The sequence below is a fragment of the Eptesicus fuscus genome, chromosome 24, assembly GCF_027574615.1.
Source record: "Eptesicus fuscus isolate TK198812 chromosome 24, DD_ASM_mEF_20220401, whole genome shotgun sequence".
In the NCBI taxonomy this organism is placed as follows: domain Eukaryota; kingdom Metazoa; phylum Chordata; class Mammalia; order Chiroptera; family Vespertilionidae; genus Eptesicus; species Eptesicus fuscus.
The window spans coordinates 15705525-15727616 of record NC_072496.1 but is presented as its reverse complement, the minus strand read 5'-3'; the positions used below and the strand labels follow the sequence as shown (position 1 = coordinate 15727616).

The 22092-nt window shown below is 40.3% G+C and overlaps 1 protein-coding gene across 4 annotated transcripts in view; it reads right to left on the bottom strand.

Annotated features, from left to right (window-relative positions):
- The window catches only part of CDC42BPA (CDC42 binding protein kinase alpha), a 198286-nt gene that overhangs the window by 33899 nt on the left and 142295 nt on the right, over nucleotides 1–22092 (bottom strand). For 2 of the 4 annotated variants that reach the window (XM_008157993.3, XM_008157996.3), the window contains 4 exons: nucleotides 21616–21721; nucleotides 21042–21190; nucleotides 18106–18197; nucleotides 15794–15870 (listed from right to left, as the gene is read on the bottom strand). In XM_008157993.3, the coding sequence (XP_008156215.2) occupies nucleotides 15794–15870; nucleotides 18106–18197; nucleotides 21042–21190; nucleotides 21616–21721 (424 nt within the window). Of the gene's footprint in view, nucleotides 1–10921; nucleotides 10961–14740; nucleotides 14789–15793; nucleotides 15871–18105; nucleotides 18198–21041; nucleotides 21191–21615; nucleotides 21722–22092 lie in introns of all 4 variants that reach the window. The other 2 variants (XM_054713143.1, XM_028134646.2) reach the window with 2 other exon arrangements.

The following is a 22092-nucleotide window of genomic DNA, read 5'->3' as shown; positions in this document are numbered from 1 at the left end:
AAGGAAACAGTGATTTTACTGGATGTTACTGTGGAAAAATAGAGATATCACTTGATTAGAAAAGTGTGAAAAAAGATATGATAAATGACTTCCTATTAGGATGCTAAGCAAGCAAACGAGAGGAAAAAGCTAGCTTTACATAAAGGTATAGAACATTCTAAAATATGAAGAGAAAAATGGATGGGCTCTCTCTGCTTTTGTTAGTGTACAACCTCCAAAATCAGAATATTTTATATGTATTATAGCCTTCAAATGGAACTCGGTTAAGTTTTTCAGAGTTTTCTACTTAATTGTGAATTTTATTCTAAATTACATTTAAATAACTTGAAGATGTTTTTAATCTAATTTATAATTTAACATTTAAAAAGACAAATATGAAAAAGAACACTGAAAACCTTTATAAAAGGTAATAAAAATAATTCATACGAAATAAAATTGTAATTAGAATTTACATAAAAAGTCCAAGAGAAGTTTTTAGAATTAAAAGGAATGAAGCAAGGGTACTGGATACAAGAACAACAGAATTCATAAAGACCGGCAATGCCTAATTAATAAAATATACTTTAGGAAAGATCCCGTTCACTAGAGCAACAGAGGCTTACAGGGACCTAGAACAAACCTAGCAGGCAATATGGAGTATCCCCATGAAATATAACTTACTGAGGAAAATGCAAGAATATCTAAATACGTATACCATGTTCATAGATGGAATGACCCAATATCACGAAGATGGCAATTCTCTTAGATAAACCTATTTAAAAGCCCCACCTGTCATCTGACAAACTGATCTTAAATGTCATATGTAAAACTAAGGAGTCAAAGAGAAAAGGAAGAAGACTAAGATGGGTGGGAGCAAGAGTGGGATACATGCCCGGTATCAGGAACTACTTAGGGCTATAGTAATGAAGACAATGTACTGTTGGTGCAGAAAAAGACAAAAAGAACAATGGAAGAGAATGAAGAACCCTCAAACAGACCCATTTTTATAAAGCAGAGACAGTTTCACAAGTCAATGGGGGAAATATAGGACAGTTGGTTGTTCATATGAGAAAAATATACTAGAACCTCATTTCCTATAATACGCAATAATAAATTTCAGTTTCATTAAAGTCCTAAACATTTTAAGAATATTTTTTAGCTTTTAGAAGAAAATATGGAGGAAACTTTTTATAACTGCTGTGAAGGGAAGACATGTTTTAAAAAGACAACAAGCAGAATTCATAAAGAAAAAGATTGATAAATATGACTATTTTAAAATAAAAATTGTTGCAAGACAAAAAGATACCACAAATAACATTTAAAAATAAGCCACAGACTAGAAGAAAATATCTGCAATGCACATAGCCAGCTAAAGATTAATATCCAGAATATATACAGAATACTTACAATAGAAAAAATAATTCAACAGAACAATGGACAAAAGACTTGAACAGGCAAATCACCAATGACCAATAAACTATGTAAAAAGATGCTCAATAACACTTGAAATCAGAAAATGCAAATTAAAACAACAATGCCACTCCATACCCAACAAACTGGCAAAAGTTAACCAGTTAACCGCCACACGTCTAAAATGGAAACCATCTCCACAGTGTCTATAGACACTTATGGCGTACAAAGGGTTAATATCTCACAGTACCAAGGGTTGGCGAGGATGTGGGAAAATTGGGAACACACACCCTGCTGGTGGGAGTGAAAACAGGTCCAACCACTGTGGGAAATAATTTGGCAAGACCTCGTTCAAGTTGAAAATGCACATAGCGCACAACCCAGCAATTCCATTGCAGGCATACACGCTAAACAAACCGCACAGGTCGCTATTAGGATGTTCCGTTCAGCACTGCGTGTAATAACAAAAAACCGGAAACAACCTACATACCCAACAACAGGAGACCAGCTGTGGTGTTTTCACACAATAAAATGTTATGCAGTAATTATAGTGTCTGCACTAAATGGGCATGTATCTGTATGAGTAAACCTCAAAAGCACGCTGAATGAAAAAAGTTACACGTAAAACCAAGGACGAGAAGATGCAATTCCATGTCGGTGTTTAGATATGTCTGGGAAAGAGATGGGGGATGGAACAGGGAAGGGTGTTTCAATTCAGTTGTCTATTTTCTTTCTTTGAATACCAATTTGAAAAAATAAGACAAAATGATCACATCTGTTACATCTGTGGATGGCGGTTACCTGGGTGTTTCTTATTATTCTTTATGTGATGGAAATATTTCAACATTAAAATAAAAATACATAAAGTTAAAGTATTTTAAAAATAAATAATAAGCAGAGGGTCTCACCACCCAGCCTGAGACAGGCTATCACGGGGCTGGACAAAAACCAAGTCGGAACCTGAGTACAACCCAGCCTGACCCCAGCCAGCCCCTCCTGGTCCTCACGCAGCTCTGCAGACAGCGGGGAGCAGAGGCGCTGCGCGGGCACCAGGTGCTGAGCCAGGAACGGGGCTGCATGGGGCAGGACGGCTAACGGGGGCACACACACCTCTGACTTGCTGAGAAAACTATCTGGAGAAAACTGGCCCATCGGCTGTTTAAAAGCACCGGTTAACGTGAAGTGCAAATACAAGTGTGTCTGCGCTGTGCAAAGGCAGGGGTTACTCGCATGCCCACCACTCACTCAGCAGCTGGAACAAACTGCTCAGCTGCCAGCGGCGGCCATTTCCATTCTGGGCTCTACTCACGAGTCCCGCCTGTTAGACTGATGACGAGTGAGAACGGCACCTCACGCTGCCGAGCCTGCAGTTTGTAGAAGACAATTCCAAATGTACACAACTCTGTTCTACATCCTTCTCCACGTAAAGTAAAGGCATCTTCGTGAGTAAACACATTTTCTGGCTATTTCAAGTTGACTTCTGGGGGGCAATTTTCTACTTTAGCGTTATACTCCTATCTGCATTTCCAGTCAAATGTCATGGTCTCTAGTGCACTGTGCCTTATTACACAGTGTGTCTGACTGAAAGAAGAGAGTCCGATTTCACTTGTTTTTGCAACTCCCTCTTTCCTGACACAGGGGAACGCTGAGGCACCTGCACTGGCGCAGCTTCACTAGCGGTGCAAGGAGATGTGGACCGTGACTGGGTGTAAATCCTGACGTTCGGGTTCCGTACATGTGAGCTCTCAACGGGATCAGCCGAGGAAAATAAGTCGGGGAAAAACAAAACCCCAAGAAATCACGTTCAACCATGTGCAGCTCGTAGCATTTCTGAAGGCACGAGCCTAACCTTGAGAAGGGAGGATAAACTTCAGTGTGGATATCTGCAATAGGGATGTGTCGTTATACAAAAGCGTAACCATGAGCTTTAATGAAAACCAAGGTTAAGATAACAATATTAACAAAATGCTCTAATTTCCACTGTTGAGCTCTTACTTTGAGCACTGATCTCTACTTGTATTCCACGTGACACTGTTGTATGTTACAAAAGAAATCATGCATGTGAAATAAATGCAGGGTATTTAGCAGGGGTACGCACTGCAGAGAGAGAACTGTGTCCTAGGCAGAGTGGAACCTGGTCCCTCCCAGGCATTAGTTGAAAGCAAAAGCAACTGACCTATTAGCTTTGTGCTTATCGCCTTTTATTTGCAGCAGCAGAAACGCCAGCACTTAATTCAGGTGCACACTTTCAGCCAAGTAGTTTTAGAAACTGAAAATGCTTTGGGTTAAATTTAGCATGAGAGATCTTACTATAGCACAATGATTAATGATATATTCAGTTTGGCCATTTTCAAAATTACTAGGACTGAGTTTTTTAAATGAAAGGAATGGAGGAATTTTTTTTTTTTAAATCGGTCGTACAGCAAGGACCACCAGAAGCTACAACCAATGAAAAGAGCATCAGCATAGGCATTTTAATAAGTACTTACAATGTTTTCTTTTTCTTTCTTATTATCATGGTTACTATTTTAGGGGCTGACTAGGAGCTGGCAAACACGGAGGCAACCCTCTGCGGGCGCCCACCGAGGGCCTCCCATGGTGTGGGCATGGGCAGGCCACAGGCAAGACTTCGGTGGGCTGAACATGGCCACCCCCAGGCCTCACAGCATCATTAGAGTTGGGAGAAGGGGAGGGAGAAGGGTCCTGTGAGGACAGCTCGGGGCATGGAGCAGCAGCTATTCACAACAGCTAGGGAGGAGTCTCAGTCTTTCAAAACGGGGGGTCCTGAACTGCAGCCCACCAGCTGGTGTGTGCCGCGCGGCTAATTCCACACCACGCACTGCCTCCCGCAGTGGGACGGCCAGTGCCTCCCGCAGTGGGACAGCCACTGCCTCCCGCAGTGGGACAGCCACTGCCTCCCGCAGTGGGACAGCCACTGCCTCCCGCAGTGGGACAGCCACTGCCTCCCGCAGTGGGACGGCCGTGCCTCCCGCAGTGGGACAGCCACTGCCTCCCGCAGTGGGACAGCCGGCCGGAATCCCTTCGACTCCAAGTGCAGTGCTCTCCCAGCTGGCCCAGAGGCCTCGCCACGGGCAGGCCGGCACGCATAGCGACAGCGACCCGAGGCTGAGCGATCTTATCTCCTTCCTGACAATGAACTCCACCAGGAATGAGAGAATAAAAGAAAGAACGAAATGTGACTCAAGACAAATTTTACCCCTTTCACGATTTTACTCAGGAATAGTCATGGAGAAGGTCATCAGTTTAAATTATTCACCTGAAATATGATCCTAATTTGGGAATAAGGTAAAAATAAATGTCTTACTTCCTAAAAAATCTCTTCCTTCTAGTTTCTGTAAGATTCTATAAATTGTAAGCTAAGTAAGAGTCCATGGGGGAAGGAGGTTAAATTAAAATGGAATTGATAAGCAAAGTAGTATTGATACATTTTACACTAGTAAGAACTTAAAACCGACTTAACTCTCTCAAAGTTTTAAAGAAGTTTGCAAGTAGGAGATTTGTTATGTGCAAAAACTTGGACCATCTTGAGAAAATTTAAGTTTCTGACCAGCCACACAAAAGACTTTAGCCATAGCTTGATTGAAAGACATAAAAATCAGATGTGTTCCTGTGTGAAGGAAATGCTGTTAACAGGACTGAAGAGGTAAAATAGTGGCTTTGTGCCTCTGGGTCCAATTACTTTAAAAACTTCAAGAATGAGAAAGGCAAGAGCTCGATGATTCCAAGAATCCTGGCTGACGTGACAGCAGCCTGCTCTCGGAGCCGCTGAGCACACGGAGACGTGAGCGCACGCTTTACACCCATTCTTGTGCTGAGATCAGAGCACACTGCCGTCGACATTGATGGTAGATGCTCTAATGGGAGGTTCCCTTCACCACAGTCATCTCCCAGAATCAGCGGCCACCCTGCCCCGGAGCTGGTTGTTAAAGTCAGCATGTTTCATGACCCCATGAAAACGTGACCTTATGACAGTGTGATATTGGGCAAAGGGAAAATACACCAACACAGTTTAATCTGTAATTACACAAATGAGTGACTCTTAACTAACTCTTGGGGCTTCTAACACATATCTCTTGGCCTCTCTAAAGAATTATTGTCATTTATGAAAGTCATTTTCTCCTAACAAGTTTTTACTCATCGATGAAAATAATAAAAATGAGACTATATTTTTAAATGAATTTCTTACCTGTATGAGGTAAAAACTGGTTACTCAGAAGTGAAAAAAAAATTTAGATTTTAAAAATAACCCAATACCACACTGTAATAAAATAGGCCAGCGATTTGTGCAGCGAGAGCTTTCACAACAAGTGATCCCTGACTCTTTAGTCACGGGCACAGATTTCTTTTCTCTTAGACTGCCAGATTAAAAAGAAATGACAACAGCCAAATAATAATAGCTGACCAATGTGAATAAACCAAAATTACTCCAATTTTTTTGGTCAGATCGGCAAAAAATATAATACATTTATATGAGTAACAGAGGGCCGGTGCACAAAATTCGTGCACGGTGTGCGTGTGTGTGTGTGTGTGTGTGTGTGTGTGTGTGTGTGTGTGTCCCTCAGCCCAGCCTGCACCCTCTTCAATCTGGGACATCCCTCTCACAATCCAGGACTGCTGGCTCCCAACCGTTCGCCTGCCTGCCTGCCTGATTGCCCCTAACCACTTCTGCCTGCCAGCCTGATCACCCCCTAACCACTCCCTTGCCATCCTGATTGATACCTAACTGCTCCCCTTTCGGCCCGATTGCCCCTGTCTTCCCCTGCAGGCTTGGACCCCCCCAACTGCCCTCCCCTGATCCCCCTCAACTGCCCTCCCCTGAAGGCCTCATTGCCCCCAACTGCCCTCCCCTGCTAGCCCGGTCACCCCTAATTGCTCTCCCCTGCAGGCCTGATCACCCCCAACTGTCCTCCCTTGCAGGCCTGTTCCCTGCAACTGTCCTCCCCTGCAGGCCTGGTCTCCCCCAACTGCCCTCCTCTGCCGGCCCGGTCACCCCTAACTGCCCACAACTGCCCTCCCCTGCAGGCTATCTTGTGGCAGCCATCTTGTGTCCACATGGGGCAGCCATCTTTGACCACATGGGGGCAGCTATCTTGTGTGTTGGAGTGACGGTCAATTTGCATATTACTCTTTATTAGATAGGATTAGTTTACTTGTGCCGTGAGATGAAAAAGGTTGAAAATCACTAAAATCTTATCTAATAGAAGAGTAATGTGCAAATTAACCATCACTCTGCTATGCCCACCAGCCAATCAGGAGCGAATATGCAAATAAACCCAACCAAGATGGCTACGGCCACAGAGAGCAGGAGGGAGGCTTGGGTTTCCCAGGCAATGGGGGAAGCCAAGCTTTCCGCCTGCCCTTGCCGGCCTAGGCCTCCACTCAAGGCTACAAAGTTTCAATAATAGAAGAGACATAAATCCAAACAGAAATGGCGGCAGCCCCGGAGCTGGAAAGAGCAGGAGGCTAGGGTTGCCCCCGGTGATAGAGGAAGCCAAGCTTTCCGCACAACCTGGCCGGCCCAGGCCTCCACTTAAGGCTACAAAGTTTCAATTATAGAAGGAAAATAAATTCCAACAGAAATGGCTGCCGCCATGGAGCAAGCAGAAGGCTTGGCTCTGCTCTAGGCTACAAAGTTTCAATTGTAGAAGATAAATAAACCTCAGATACCAGGGCCTCCGCTTGGGTCGCCATGGGGCGTGGCCAGCCTGCAAACTACCATAGGCCCCTCACCCAGGCCACCCCACGCCCCAAGGTTGGAACCCCCACCCTGATCCGGGACATCTTTCAGGGCAAACCAGCCGGCCCCCACCTGTGCACCAGGCCTCTATGCTATCTAATAAAAGAGTAATATGCAGATTGACCATCACTCCAACACACAAGATGGCTGCCCCCATGTGGTCAAAGATCCTGCCCCCATGTGGACACAAGATAGCCACCACAAGATGGCCAGCAGGGGAGGGCAGTTGGGAGGGATCAGGCCTGCAAGGGAGGGCAGTTGTGGGTGATCAGGCCAGCAGGGGAGGGCAGTTGGGAGGGACCAGGCCTGCAAGGGAGGGCAGTTGGGGGTGATCAAGCCTTCAGGGGAGGGCAGTTAGGGGTGACCAAGCTGGAAGAGGAGGGAAGTTGGGGGTGACCAGGCCTGCAGGGAAGGGCAGTTGGGAGGGACCCAGGTCTGCAGGGGAGGGCAGTTAGGGGCAAACAGGCTGGCAGGGGAACAGTTAGGCATCAATCAGGCTGGTAGGGGAGTGGTTAGGGGGTGATCAGGCTGGCAGGCAGAAGCGGTTAGGGGCAATCAGGAAGGCAGGCATGCGAGCAGTTGGGATTGGACCTAAACGGGCAGTCAGACATCCCTTGAGGGGTCCCAGATTGAAGAGGGTGTAGGCTGGGCTGAGGGACATCCGCGCCCCCCGCACCATGCACGAATTTCGTGCACGGGGCCTCTAGTAGAATAATAATTACTATACTAGCTTTATTGAGCTGTATGCTCTTAAAGTAAAAATAAATTCCAGAGATCAAACAAAATCAAGTTACTTTTGTATATAAAAAAATTCAAAACAAATAAAAACATTGCAATAATATTTTGAGATGGCACCAATTAAACATACTAAAAAGTTAAACTATGCCATGTACAATGATAGCCTGATTTTTAAAAAAATATGAATATATAGGTGAAGTTGAAAAACTACCACCTTATTTCCCAAAAGCATGTTTCTTATAAAGACAAGGACCAAAGTTTGGTAAATATGAATATATCATGACAAAAATGTTTTGAATATCAAAGTTTAAAAGAAATTTCTTTTTAAAAGATTTTATTAGAAACTAATAGCTAATCAGATTAAGAAATTATAATATTTCATTTCCGGGGAGGGGTAGCGGGTATAATGGGGGAATAAGGACACATATGTAACACCGTAATCAATAAAGAAATTTAAAAAATATTTCATTTCCTTTCTAGATAGCTATCATTATAAATAATATCTCACAAGAGGTTTAGCAGTAAGAATAAGAATACAATACTACTTACATGTTTTCTTTATCAAAGTGTTCATTATCACCAACAAACTGATTTTCAAGTTACTAATTTTATCTATAATTAAATGTTTACTAGTACATTTCTAACTAATGGCTGATTCTATCCACCAAAAAGTAAGAAATTTTACTAAACTTTCATAATATACTAAATGACTATATGTCAGGATTTACAGAGAGCCTAAATTTAATTTTAATAATTAATTGGCAATGATTCAGATATAATATGGCAGCAAAGCAATTAATAGCACATTAGTTATTTTGACCTTCAAAACAAATATAATCATTAATATAGTTAAACCATGGAAGTTAAAAAAATTTTTGTTATTAAAAATATTAATGTAAGCAATTAAATTAATGTGAACATTAAATATAAGCAATAACTTGAATTAATAATGCAGGAAAAGCTAATAAATGATATAATCAACAGCAGAGATCTTGTAATTCAATAACACAAAGGATGATTTAAAAAGGGGATACTAGAAAGCAATAAAAAACTAATGTTAATTGAACAGTATCCTATATAATAAAAGGCTAATATGCAAATCGACCTAATGGCAGAGCAACCAGTTGCTAAGATGCGCACTGACCACCAGGGGGCAGTCGCTCAACACAGGAGCTGCCCCCTGGTGGTCAGTGCGCTCCCACAGGGGGAGCACCGCTCAGCCAGAAGCCGGGATCATGGCTGGCGAGCGCAGCGGCAGTGGCAGGAGCTTCTCCCGACTCCTTGGCAGCACTGAGGATGTCCGACTGATGGCTTAAGCCAGTGGTCGGCAAACTCATTAGTCAACAGAGCCAGATATCAACAGTACAACGACTGAAATTTCTTTGGAGAGCCAAAATTTTTAAACTTAAACTTCTTCTAATGCCACTTCTTCAAAATAGACTCGCCCAGGCCGTGGTATTTTGTGGAAGAGCCACACTCAAGGGGCCAAAGAGCTGCATGTGGCTCGCGAGCTGCAGTTTGCCGACCACGGGCTTAGGCCCACTCCGCATGGGAAGTAGGAATAAGCCATCAGTAGGGCATCCCCCAAGGGCTCCCGGACTGCGAGAGGGTTCAGGACAGGCTGAGGCCTCCCTCCCCCAGTGCACAAATCTTGTGCACCGGGCCTCTAGTATTTTTATATTATCCAAAGAAAGATCTTGAAAACAAAGTTTAACTGAATAGTATAAGCAATTCACTCAATATTTCTAAATTGTAATCTATTGATAAAAATAAGAAGTATCTTTATATAAATGTGTTTTTTTCTATTTTTTGGTCAATGAATTCTTTTTTCTACTTAAAAATACTTCAAGTAGTTATTCTGATTACTTGTCATTAGAAACATTTTCTATACTCCAATGTATTTTTACTTACTGCGTTATGTTTGGAAAATAAAAACAACGCAGAAAAACTGAGTATCAGCAATATTGTCCACAATGCATAACAATGTCATGTAAAAAGTCCATAATGTTTCCTGAATCTGTAAGGATTTCTCTAATAAATAACCCACAATACGTATATTTAGAGTAGTGCAGTAAAATGGAAAGTCGTTCCCCACCCCTCAGACCAGATCTGATTTTTAGATGATCCACTAAGCAAGAATTCCTCAAATTATGCAGTATGGTATACTCCTTATCTTATAAATAATGAGAACAACTAAAACTACTCATCTTGACTATGTACCAATTGGCCTTTTCTACTCCAAATTAATTACAGATTTGAACAAATACAAAAAGCAAACCATTTTTACAAGAAAACTGGTTTTAAAGTAAAAGTCTGATATGGATCTGACATAGATCTAACATGTGGTTTCATATTGGTAAATATAAAATTCTAAGTTAGAATAAAAATTCAATTTTTATCATTTTTTTAATCCTTTAGCTAGAAGTATTTTGGAAACAAAGTGCCAGGTAATCTATTTTTATTTATTCAGAAACAGTTTATAATCTCAAACTTTTACTGATGTAATTATTTCTATTAAGCTTATGATTAAAAACAGTATTATAGAAATACTATAACATTTGGACAACAGTAAATATAATATTTTATCATTCTAAAATAATTACTGAAGATTATAACTAGCAAGTATAATCTTACTAGTTACAAATAATGTACTTGTTTCTCTTTATGAAAACTTGCCAAGTTATTTTCAATATATTGATTTGAATATCTACTCTGGAGAATTTACAAACTATGTTGTAAAAAAACATAAAAGAAAGTTAAGCCACATGTTGGCTATTTATAACCACTTTTCCCCACAATAAAAAAGACACCTTATAATTTTAGTAGTTTGTTACAGAAATTTATATGAACATTCCTAAAGCTATGCGGCCAAAGCCAAAAGAAAGAAAGAAAATACAGAGAAGCAGGTAGCAGCAGCGGAGCAGCAGCACAGAGCATGCACTCGAGGTGACAGTACATGACAAAGCGTGAGCACGCGGTGCAACCACAGGCGGGAGGGGGGGGGGGCGATGCACACCGCGCGCGGGAGTCTCTTACACGTCTGCCTCTGCTAGCTGGAGTACAGGACGGAGAGCGCTTCAACAGAGAAAGGAGAAGACTACACGTTACACAGAGTTACACACGTGACTCTCAATGACCACCGCTGTCTTAACACACAAAGTATATAAACATACATATAAAGACACTTTGGATAGGTTGAAAGGAATGGATTTTCCAGGGAAAACTGGAGGGGAGGACAGGAAAGAAATCGCCGCTCGGACGAGGTCTGAGAGTGATACCAAGTTTTCACTGGACCTTGCACGAACAGTGACCCACGAAAGAACCCCTCACCCAGTGATGGACCATCTCCTTCCGGAAGGAGCATGAGAACCCGCAGGTAGTAAGCTTATCAGCGCATCTTCAAGGCTGTCAGCGGCATCTGCACCATGACGCGGGGGTGGAACACAGGAGCTGCTGTTCCTTCCTGCAGGGCACTGGGGTGGAGGCGGGCTCCAGACCAGGGTTTGGCTACTAGTCCAGTCGGTCTGAAGTCTGAAGGGCCGGATTCAAACCTGGCTTTATCCCTCAGTTCTTATTCCTGGACGAACCGTCTCGCCCTCCCTCCCACAATCAAACATTAACAACTAAACCCCAACTCTAATATCTAGTCTCTCCCCTGTCTTCCTTAATGATGGTAACAGCTAATGTTTACCATGTGTATCATAGATAGGGATATTTTACCAAGTACTTTACATATATGAACTCTTAAATCTCACAAAATTTAACGTAGGTAACATGATCCCCATTTTAAATACAACGAAAAGGGATTAACTTGCCACAGGCCACAAAACTGGTATGTGGTGGAGCGAGGATTGAAGCTTTCGCAGTCACACTCCTCAGAAATGGTATACAGCCACTGGCCATACTTTCGAGCCTCTCAAGTCACTTATCAAGTTTTTGGAAATGAAATACTGAGCTTCACAAATATGAACCACCTCTACTCAGGCAGCTGGCAACCTTCACTTCAACCTAACACTGAGAGGGTTTAAATGTGTTCAGGTACTTCACAGACAAAGGAGGCATGGCAGGTCCCAGACTGGCGGAAGACATCAAACCCTCACAATGTGATAGATGCGATGACAGAGACCTGTACCAAGTCTGCATGGGAACCTGGAGGAGGGATGCACCAGGTTCTATGGACCCAGAGGAAGGACTTTATAAACTGCGTCGACCATTTTAGAGAAAACGACAAGGATAAGGAACTTCTCTGGAGGGCAGTCACATATGATTAGCATCACACACAACAACTTAATCGGTTTGGGCACAAAGAACAATTAAGATTTGTTTTATTCCTTAAAAATTCAAATGCCTAAGAGAAAGGAATCTATAGAATTGAATGTTATACTAAATATCTTGGATGCTGAACTCAAGCACGCCAAAGACTGAATACCATTATTCAAAACACCACTCTCCTACGACTCTGAGGACAAACGGAATGATAATTCTGGAAAGGCTGGTCACAGTTATAAACTATAAAGAGAAACAAGAGGTTCATGCCATAAAATACAAAGTACACAGTATTTTTTTAAAATAGGAGCTTACTGATGGCCTTTGCCCTGACAGGTAAAAATCCCTTTCCCCTGGTAATGTGATTCAACAGTCCTGAAGGAAGATTTAGTGGCTCATATTGGCTGAGACTGGAAGGCTGAGGGATGAAGAGAAACTGAATTGATGGACAAGAAAGAAGCTAAAGAGAACACAGGAAGGGTGGGGAAAGGAGTCTATTAAGAAAAAGGAAATAATAACCAATAGCACTGAGGGCATTACATACGTTTTTAAAAACCTTCTCCAACAACCAATGAGCAAAGGAAGGCTAGACACCTTGCTCCAAGCATATACCTAGACTCTGAGCCCACTTAGTGCTTAGCCAGGACACTGGGAGGAGAGCGCTTAGGAAGCAAATGAGGGGGACCCATGCCTTCTCAGAGCTGGAGCCTGAACTATAAACATCAAGTTCAGCAGCCTTTGCGAATCCACTCCTCTTTCTTTGTAGTAGTTCCTCTGCACTGCTTTAAAAGTTGGTTGCACGTTTGAACGGCATTTATGCTGAGCAACAGCAGGTGAGGGGTAAGCAGGGCCCTCCTGGAAGGAACGGGGAGCGGGAAACCGACTACAGCATGTGGTGGCCGTGGAGGCGGCATTGAGAGCAGAGACATGATGGGGGCTGGCGATGTGCGCCTTGCTGTGGGCTCCTCTGCTGAGAAGGGCTGTCCTATTTGCCAAACATGACTCCTATGTTTTACATGCAAAGATTTTTGTGGGGCCAAGGGGATGGAGAGAAGTTTGTCAGAAAGAAAAATGAAAACACTTTCCTAGTGGAAAGAACTATTTAAATAATTTATTCAAACCTCCAAGTCTTTTAAAGATGAACTAGTGGCCTGGTGCATGGATTCATGCACATTGAAAGGAAATTAATTATTAGAAAGATTCGTGCAGTAATTACATCACTGCAAAAAATTACATGTCAAAATAGTATATATAATATAGCATTATAAAATTGAAACACACGTGCAATTGGCGCCAGCGAGAGCTTTATTTGTATCGCACATGCACGAGTCAACATTTATTTTTAAATTGCTAGTGCGCGTCTTATGTACTGGCTGGTCCATCGGTTGGACAGTCAGACGAATGCACAGTTGGCCACTTGGCCTTTTATATATATAGATATAGATGATATCTGTGCGGAAATATTGAATATTTTCATCTAGTAAAATGTACACCAGATTATAACATGAAATACTATTGTACATCAAAAGAGTTCTCTTTTTATGACACTGTAGAATTAATTAGAATAATTATCTGTCTTAAGAATAATAAAATACCAGGTAGTTTCCATTTAGAGTGCAAAGGTGCATACTTTGATATAAATATTTCAAAGATATAAAAAATCACTTTAAAAATAAGTTAAAAAATCTAGATCAAGAGTTTCCTTTAGTGGAAATATTCTTCTGAATATAGTAATTATATTTAACAAAATGCAAAAATAAAACATTTAAAGAATTTCACCTAGTTTATAAAACAGCTATGTACAACATTTGAATTTCAACCAGTTTTATTTCCTAGTTTCTGGAAAGACTGAATGTTTAACAGAATAATAAAATGCTTTATGACAAGGATTACTATGCCTTTTAATGTTGAATAAAGAGAATATATATGTCAGGTATTTCTGTAAAGGGAATGAAGGATAAACATTAGGGAACTTCTAAATTATTAAATGTATAGAATTTAGGAGAGAAAATGATAATGCAGTCAATTTATAGTGCATATAGTACCTATTAAACTAAAATCACTTTCCACATTAGGAGAGAAATTCTGTCAGCATTAAAAATTGATTTGTACTCAATTACTATGCTACTATAAAACCTACAGAAAGATTTAAAATAAAACTTGTCACTTTTGCTGATTATACCACCAGAGGTTTACTTTTAAGTAACAGAGAAATTAAATAAAGTGCTGCAAAGAGATGGAGAATGTGAAATAGAAATCACCATGAAAAATGACAATGAGCAATTATTTATATATATATAGTTCTCTACATATTGTGACATAATTAAATAAGCATTCCAGTTTTCAGAACTATTGCAAAGAATGAAAATGTACAGATTCTTTGATGGCCAAAGAATTTTTCAAAGTACATTTTAATTATGTTTAATAATGATAAACTCTTCATTATATTTAAGATAAGAAACAAATTATGACCCACAAATAAAGTATCAAGTGTAATATTTCTAAAACTGACTACATTAAACAAATTCTTCATATCAATTCACTGATCTCTTTTACTGAAGGATTCATTGGTTTGAAAATCAGACTTACGTCATCCAAAAAATCAATCAGTGAAGATGAGGAAGAAGAAAAGGAATCCTATTTAACGAATACAGCAATAAAAAAATAGAAAATATGGATGAAGCAATTTAGTAAGAACAAATAATAAATTAAAAAATTTGTAAAACAATTGAAAGGCAAATGACATTAATTCAAATAAATAAATGAAAAAAGCAGTCACTGTCTTTGTTTCCCAAGAAACTTAGAAATTCATTAATTACTCTTTAAAGAGTGATTCTTTATCCCTTTCCCAAAGAAGTGAAATATCGTTCATATACTGTGCCCAAAATTAACAAAATGAAGCTTTGGCAAATCGATCATCAGATTCAGTGTAAGCGTGCTACAAGGTGACGACTAAGAGAAACCATCTCTGTTCTAATAGTTCCCACTGGAGTGTAACTGAGGTGGTGGGACTCGAGCTGCTCACTGTCTCCAGCACCTAGAATGGTACTTGCACAGAGATGTAGGATTACTCGTTAAATAAAGATATCATCACCGACTTGAATTTTCTGAGGCTAAAATGTACTTTATAAAGATTTTTTAGCAAAAATTTAAGTACCGAAGAATGATAAAGAGCCATATAATCACTATTTCATTAATATGGAATCTGCCTAATACACTCTATGTAATACTTTTAAAAAAGCATTCCAATTGCATAGTCCTAAAAAACTGCATTAATTTGGAACTGCAACCAGCACTGCCCTATTGTGAACTTGGACATTTTCCATTGCTTTTTACTATAGCCCTGCACTTGGGAGAAAGAGAACAGTCAACATTATTTCAAAAGTCAAGATGTGATCTGCACTAACTGTTTCTCAGGGGGAGAGATGAAACTGCTTTTAAATCTTATGCCTCTCCTATGTACACCTTTCCTTCATGTTTTCTTAAATATAAAAGTGACTGCGGTCTCCATAAGAATGCTTTAAAATATTTAAGCGTCTAGTCCTCTGATGTGGGATGCAATAACAGTTTATTACAAGTAAAATTTTAACCACAAAGTGACTTAAATTGACCCAAAGAATATTTGAAAGGCTGAGTACTTACTTCAAGTTGATCCAGAGCATCGGTAGGCGTATTCAAAAAGGCCAAGAAAGAGTGCTGTGAGTCTCGGTGCTCTACACCTAGAAGACAGCAGCGACTCTCCTTAAACTAGAACCACCTGATTCCAACGACAACCTTTCCTGCCTGACTCTGTGAAAAGCTGTTCGCAAACTACTGTACCTTAAAGCTGGTCAATATTGACCCTACACGTTTAAAAAGCCAAATTACACTAACTGTTTCTTGGAATATCACTTAATAGTTAAGTTATATCATTCGCCAGGGAACACTTGTTTCTTGACTTACTTGAGTTCTTAAATTTCTTTCTTTTCCCATATAGTACATTATAAAAACACATTAAATTTTTTGGTAGATTTGAGAGATTTTTCAATATAGAGACCTGATTATGTCTGATTTTTCTAAGATAATTTATCACCAAACAAGGTTTCTGTTTTGAAATATTCTTAGCAAACATATAGTATGCACTAACAAATAATCTTTTATAAGAAAATAATGCAGTGATAAAACAAATGTGTTTAGTTATGGAATAAACTTTTGTCAATCTGATTGCAGGTATTGTTTTGTTGACAGAATGAATGAATATCTCTTGGCTATGGCATTAACTTTAAATGCATAATTTCTAAAATAACCTTTAAAATATACATAAATTTACAGATACTAAGAAAAAAGAATAAGCAAGTACATATTTTTTATTTCCATATTCTCAAGAACTGACATCAACTAATTTGTGTGCTTTCCAGATTACTCTCTAATAATATATTATAGTTCCCAGATAAGGCAGCATGTTCAGAAACTCACTGTCAATAAATATTTATTGAGAGCTATTATGTGCCGTCCATCTAGACACTGGGGCTATAATAGTAAATAGTAAATTAAAATAGAAAAAAAGAACATTGCCTTCATTATGTAAATATTACATTATATTGTTTAAGTAGTATAGTACATTATGTTATAATATACAGTAAAATTTTATTATTCTACAATGTTCAAGATCTAAATAAAAAGGTATAGGTCCACGTTTTCAAAACAGAGCAATGTGATAAAACGGAGCTTTTTCTTTTGCAAGTTTGGGTCAATTCTAAAAACGATGAGTCCATGTCATCTGTGTGTCACAGTAAGTCGTCCTCTCACTGGTCTTTGTCCATGTAACTGTCTCAGGGCCACCATCCTCCACGCCCTGCCTTCCCTTCCCTTCCCTTCCCTCTCTGGACAATACAGTTCCCTTCTCTTCTCCCTGTTTAAAGAGCCCTGCTTGACGCTCATGTCAGCGTAATGCCTTCCAGAGCTGAGTTCCTAATTCACTTTTCTGGGTTCCTTCCTCTATTGTCCACTAGGAAATCCTATCAACCCACCTTTATTGCACATGTACGACTTTTGACGGCCTTTCCACGATAACTCCTTTCATGTGATTACCTTGTTCTCCCACAGTTCTAAGCACATGCAGAGACCCAACTATTTCACATCAGTGAGTGTCAGGGGGCTGGGAAGTGCAGGGGCGCACGCGACATAACACAGAGCCCACTAGCTGGGTTGGGGCTCGGTCAGGAATACTGACTTTGTCAGGAAACAAATTTCTTGTTATTGCATAGAAGAGACCCTTGTCATTAAAAACATTCTGAATGTCTTTTTATTAAATTTTTACCTTCTGAATGCCCATATTATGGAAAGAAAGTTTAAGAAGTTTGTGGAAGACAGCTACCAAACACTGTGTTGCTTTTCACATTAACGAAAAAAATGCTTAAGTAATTAATGTTTTAAGAAAATGGAAATAAATCCTGGGAAATTCCTCAGGGCAAGCAATTTAAGAACCAAACATGGAAGAAGACATCGAAATGCCAAAATAATTTTTATCTTTGAATTGCTCTTTTAATACTGGATTAGATTAAACTTTAGGTATTTCGGACATTCTTTAACTACTCTGGGAGAAGAATAGAAAGTATAAGATAACTTTTTCCAATCACAAAAATATTATTCGTGAAGTAGGCACTGAAAAAATAGTTAAACTTATGACAGGGTGAGTTCTATTAAAATCCAATCTCTAAACAATGTATATTAAGTAAAACAAAGACTCAGAGACCAATCTACCAAATATGTGTGTTTCTCTCTCTCTCTCTCTCTCTCTCTCTCTCTCTCTCACACACACACACACACACCCCTACCTATAAATGGATACCAACAGCCATACAGGGATGGCAGACTGCTAGGTGAACACCCACACAATAAGCTGGTTCTTGTGTAATAAACGTACATTCATAGCAGAACATTAAGTCCTGATTGATGCAAAAACATGCCCATACCCTTTTCAGATCTAAGCTCTTCGGTGTCCTTTATCAGCTGCTCGATTTCTGATAGCAGTTCCAAGTTCTTCTTCTCTGCATCTTTTAGTTTACTTAAATAAGAGGAAAGAGGGGAAATGTCATTATTTTTGTTGCTGGTCAGTGAGCCATCGTTTACTCGGTTGGACTTATTGGTTTGAATGCTGTCAGTCATGCTATATCAGGGAAAGGCAAACAGCCAGGAAGCAAGTCCAGCTGTCATCTCCTCTCGCGTGAGGAACGTTTTCCTGGAACACAGCTGGACTCCCTTGGTTACATACTGTTTATGGCGTCCCTGGCACCACCGCACAGTTAAGCAGACAGAGACTAGATGATCCCAAAATATTTACCATCTGGCATTTTCTAGAAAAAGTTGCTGACCCGAGTTAAATAAATATTAACCTTTAAAATGTCATAAAATAAAAAGTTAACTTTTGAATTCTGTTAGACTTTTTTCATAGAGAACCATGAAAAGAGCATGTGTATGTTTATAATTTTCCGCCTGACTCACGTCCCTGGTTCAGGCATAAGAAACTCAGTCGTTCCACATGACAACACGGAGGACACTCAGGGGTGTTTTCTGTAACTGCCTGCATCTCCATGAGGCCCAGTATGAATGCCACCTGCGCATGGGTGTGCGTCTCTTGCAGGCAGTCCTACCGGCCACCTCAGCCCCTCTCCTCGCTGTTCAGCCTCAGAGGCTGCCTTGGTCTATGGTCTCCCAGGAAGAAACAGGAGCTTCCCACACTGACTCCACATTGCTACCATGCCGCTGGATGTCTTCCCACTCTCCCTGCTTGGCTTTTCTGAGTTTTGGGAGCTGTTTCTTGGGTCCTAACCTGTGTTTTCAGGCGTTCGTCCTCCTTGGAGGCACAAGCCTGAGGTTCAGAGCAGGGGGATGCCGTTCCCTATGGGTGCAGTCTGCAGGCAGCACACACTGGAGCTGCGATGTGCTCCCATCCAAAGGCGATTGCTGAGCTCATTGTGTATTCTCTGTCAGAGCTCCCTGACCAAATATTGAAGGTTTCCAAGGATATTTTTGGATTCTCTTCACTTTAAAAGGGGTTTCTTTGCAGTTTACTCCAGGGAATCAAAGAGAATGTCTGTCGAGGAAATGGCGGTGATCCTGGGAGGGGAAGCTGGGGTGCAGCGCACTGGCTGGCATGTCCTTCCTCCCACAGCTGGCACTAAGGAAGGTAGGGGAGGTCCCTGCAAGGTGTCTCTCATTTCCGCCCCTGCTGCTAGGGCTCTGGACTTCCTTGTCTCTGAGCCCAGATGTCGGCTGAGGCCAACCAGGAGGTTCCCTCCCTGGCTCTCTTCTCCTTGAAGCAGCCAGTGACCTGGGCCCACTTGTGGACGTGTGTGTGTGTGTGTGTGTGTGTGTGTGTGTGTGTGTTGTTGTTGTTGTTGTTTAACTTTTAGCAGGACTTGGCACAAGGCTATTTACATATATTCTGATCTTTTCATGGATTTTAATGTTCTCTCTTTAATAGCAAAGAGAGCTAACTCTAATAAGCTCCTACTATGTACCACCCCACTTTCCGCATTCAACATGCAATCCAGATGCCGAACTCTTCCTCTTGATGGAAGTGTGTGTGTGTATGTGTGTGGTGTGGAGAGTTGGGGGGTTACAGTGATCTGTGCAATCAGCCCTCCTGGTAGCCAGCTGGACATCTGCACATGGTTCTCTTTGCAGCCCCACTATCCACACTAACGGGCTACTGATGGGGTAAAAGAAGTTCCATTCTTCACCTTCCGGAGTCCTGAGGAAGGCTCCATCAGTTCTTTATTTCAAATCCACCACGACGGAATCCACGCCCTACAGCACTGGGGGGGCAGCCTGCACGGCTCGCTGGGTTAGGCGGATAGGCACCGCTGCTCAGCTGGAGGCAGGCCAGGATGTGGGGAGCACAGCCTCGCCCTCACACTGTGAAAAGACTCCCCAGGCCCTGTTCTCTTCTGATTTAACAGCTCTCTATGCTGGGATCTATTCATCTTCTCCAGAAAAAGCTTTTTCTTTTTTCCATTTTCAAGTCACACTAGCACATTTAAGTAAAACACTCTTAATTTATATCTAGATTATTTATAACAAGACTTTATAATTCAACTGGGCTTCCATTTATCTGGCCTCTGAGTTTATTCAAAACATTAATGACTACAGTTTAAAGACTAAGGCTTCACACCATTCAAAACTGAATTTATGGGACTATATTTCTTTTCATGACTGAACACTTTGGAGCCTCCAAAAGGAATTTTTTAAAATCCTGATTTGTAAGAACTTTTTATTGTTCCTCTATGTCACCTATACTAACTTGCTCTTGAACCATGTTTACATCCAATCCAATTATGATTTTCATTTGACCATTTATATATTCAGAGTACAAATTTCTCTCCTGTTGTGATAAGAACTGAGGGAATGTATTCATTAGCTAACTTTCCCAGAGATTGTGGGGATATACTTGTTTTTATAGCCATAAAAGAACATGAACAATAATTAAAATATATTATATCATTATGAACTTTACCATCAGCAGCACCTTCATCTGTAAAAGATTTATGTTCTGACTACATGTTGCATTTTTATGTTAATATGATGTTCTTGAACATGAGAGAAGTGGGGATTTAATGGAATAAAATATGAAATTAAAGTTTACAAATAAGGGGAAGAGTAAATAATAGAATATTAATTGGTACTATTCATCCCACTTCACGGGCAAGTCCAAGGAAACAAGGCTGTATTAAAATTCCACCACTACACACAAGATTTGAGAGCATTTGTCCTTTTCAAATCTTCCTAACCATTTCTGCGTCATCACTTTAAATAAAAAGTGATAGGAAACTAAACATGTAACTTCTCTCCAAATACTTTTGGACCAACAAAGAAGTTATTCCAGTAGGACTTTATAATTCAGTCTTACCATTCTGTTATGATGTTCGATGCTTTAACCTTATTTAGCTCTTCTTGGATGGCCTGTTTGGCTCTTATTTCTGCATCCAGAGCTGACTGCAACTCCAGTCTAGCTGACATATCCAGTTTCGCAAAACGCCGCATTTTCCAGGGCATATCCTAGGAAATAATATGATTGTTTTTAGCTCTATTCTATTTTTGACATTCAAATTTAGAAATCCAAGTCAAGTTGGAAACTACTTAAAAGTATTATCTTTCTCTAATAACAAAATAGAATAAGCACGTTGCTTGTGAAAACATATTTTTCATTAAATTCAGAAATAACTGTAGACTCAAAAATAAATGTTGTTTTTTTTTTACAGTTATTGTCAATACTAACTAGCTATGCAAATTATAGTTAAGCAGCTATGTGTTAAAATTTCCTAAACTGGAAAAGACTTGGACTAACTGATTTTTCATGAAAAACTTTAGTCGGCTAAAGCCTAGACAAACTGATAAAAGCACTCAGATTAATTACAGTGTTTCTGAGCTAGAGCTACCCCCGCCTCCATTGCAGTAAGTCTCTGTGCAGAATGGCAGCTTACTGTTGCTCGTGCACCCAAGCTGGAATTTCTTAATGCTTCTAACTCTTCAGTCATTTTGGAAGCTAAGGCCTGAAGGTATCCTCGTGCATCCTTTTCATCACTGACCCTAAAATACATACACATAAAGACAGAGGTAAAGCACAACATTAAACAAAAAGAAAAACTTGAGTGAGATATATATTATTTTAAAGCATCACAAAGAAATAAGTGAAAAGTGACAGAAATTTAAACATGTCCTCAAATACCTTCTTTCAAAAGTCCTACCCTAGTACCACTACATACATGTCAACAAGGGGGGAAATGTCCACTGAACAAATTAAAGCTGGCCGTGTTTGGGTAAGTCCAAGTTACTCATCCCTGATAAAGCAGTATAACTTCACCATAAACCACAGAAGTCACACTCTTTTAATCTAACATTACCCCCCCCTCATGATTTCCAAAGAATATTAAAATTTCTCATTAATTAGATTCTGCCAT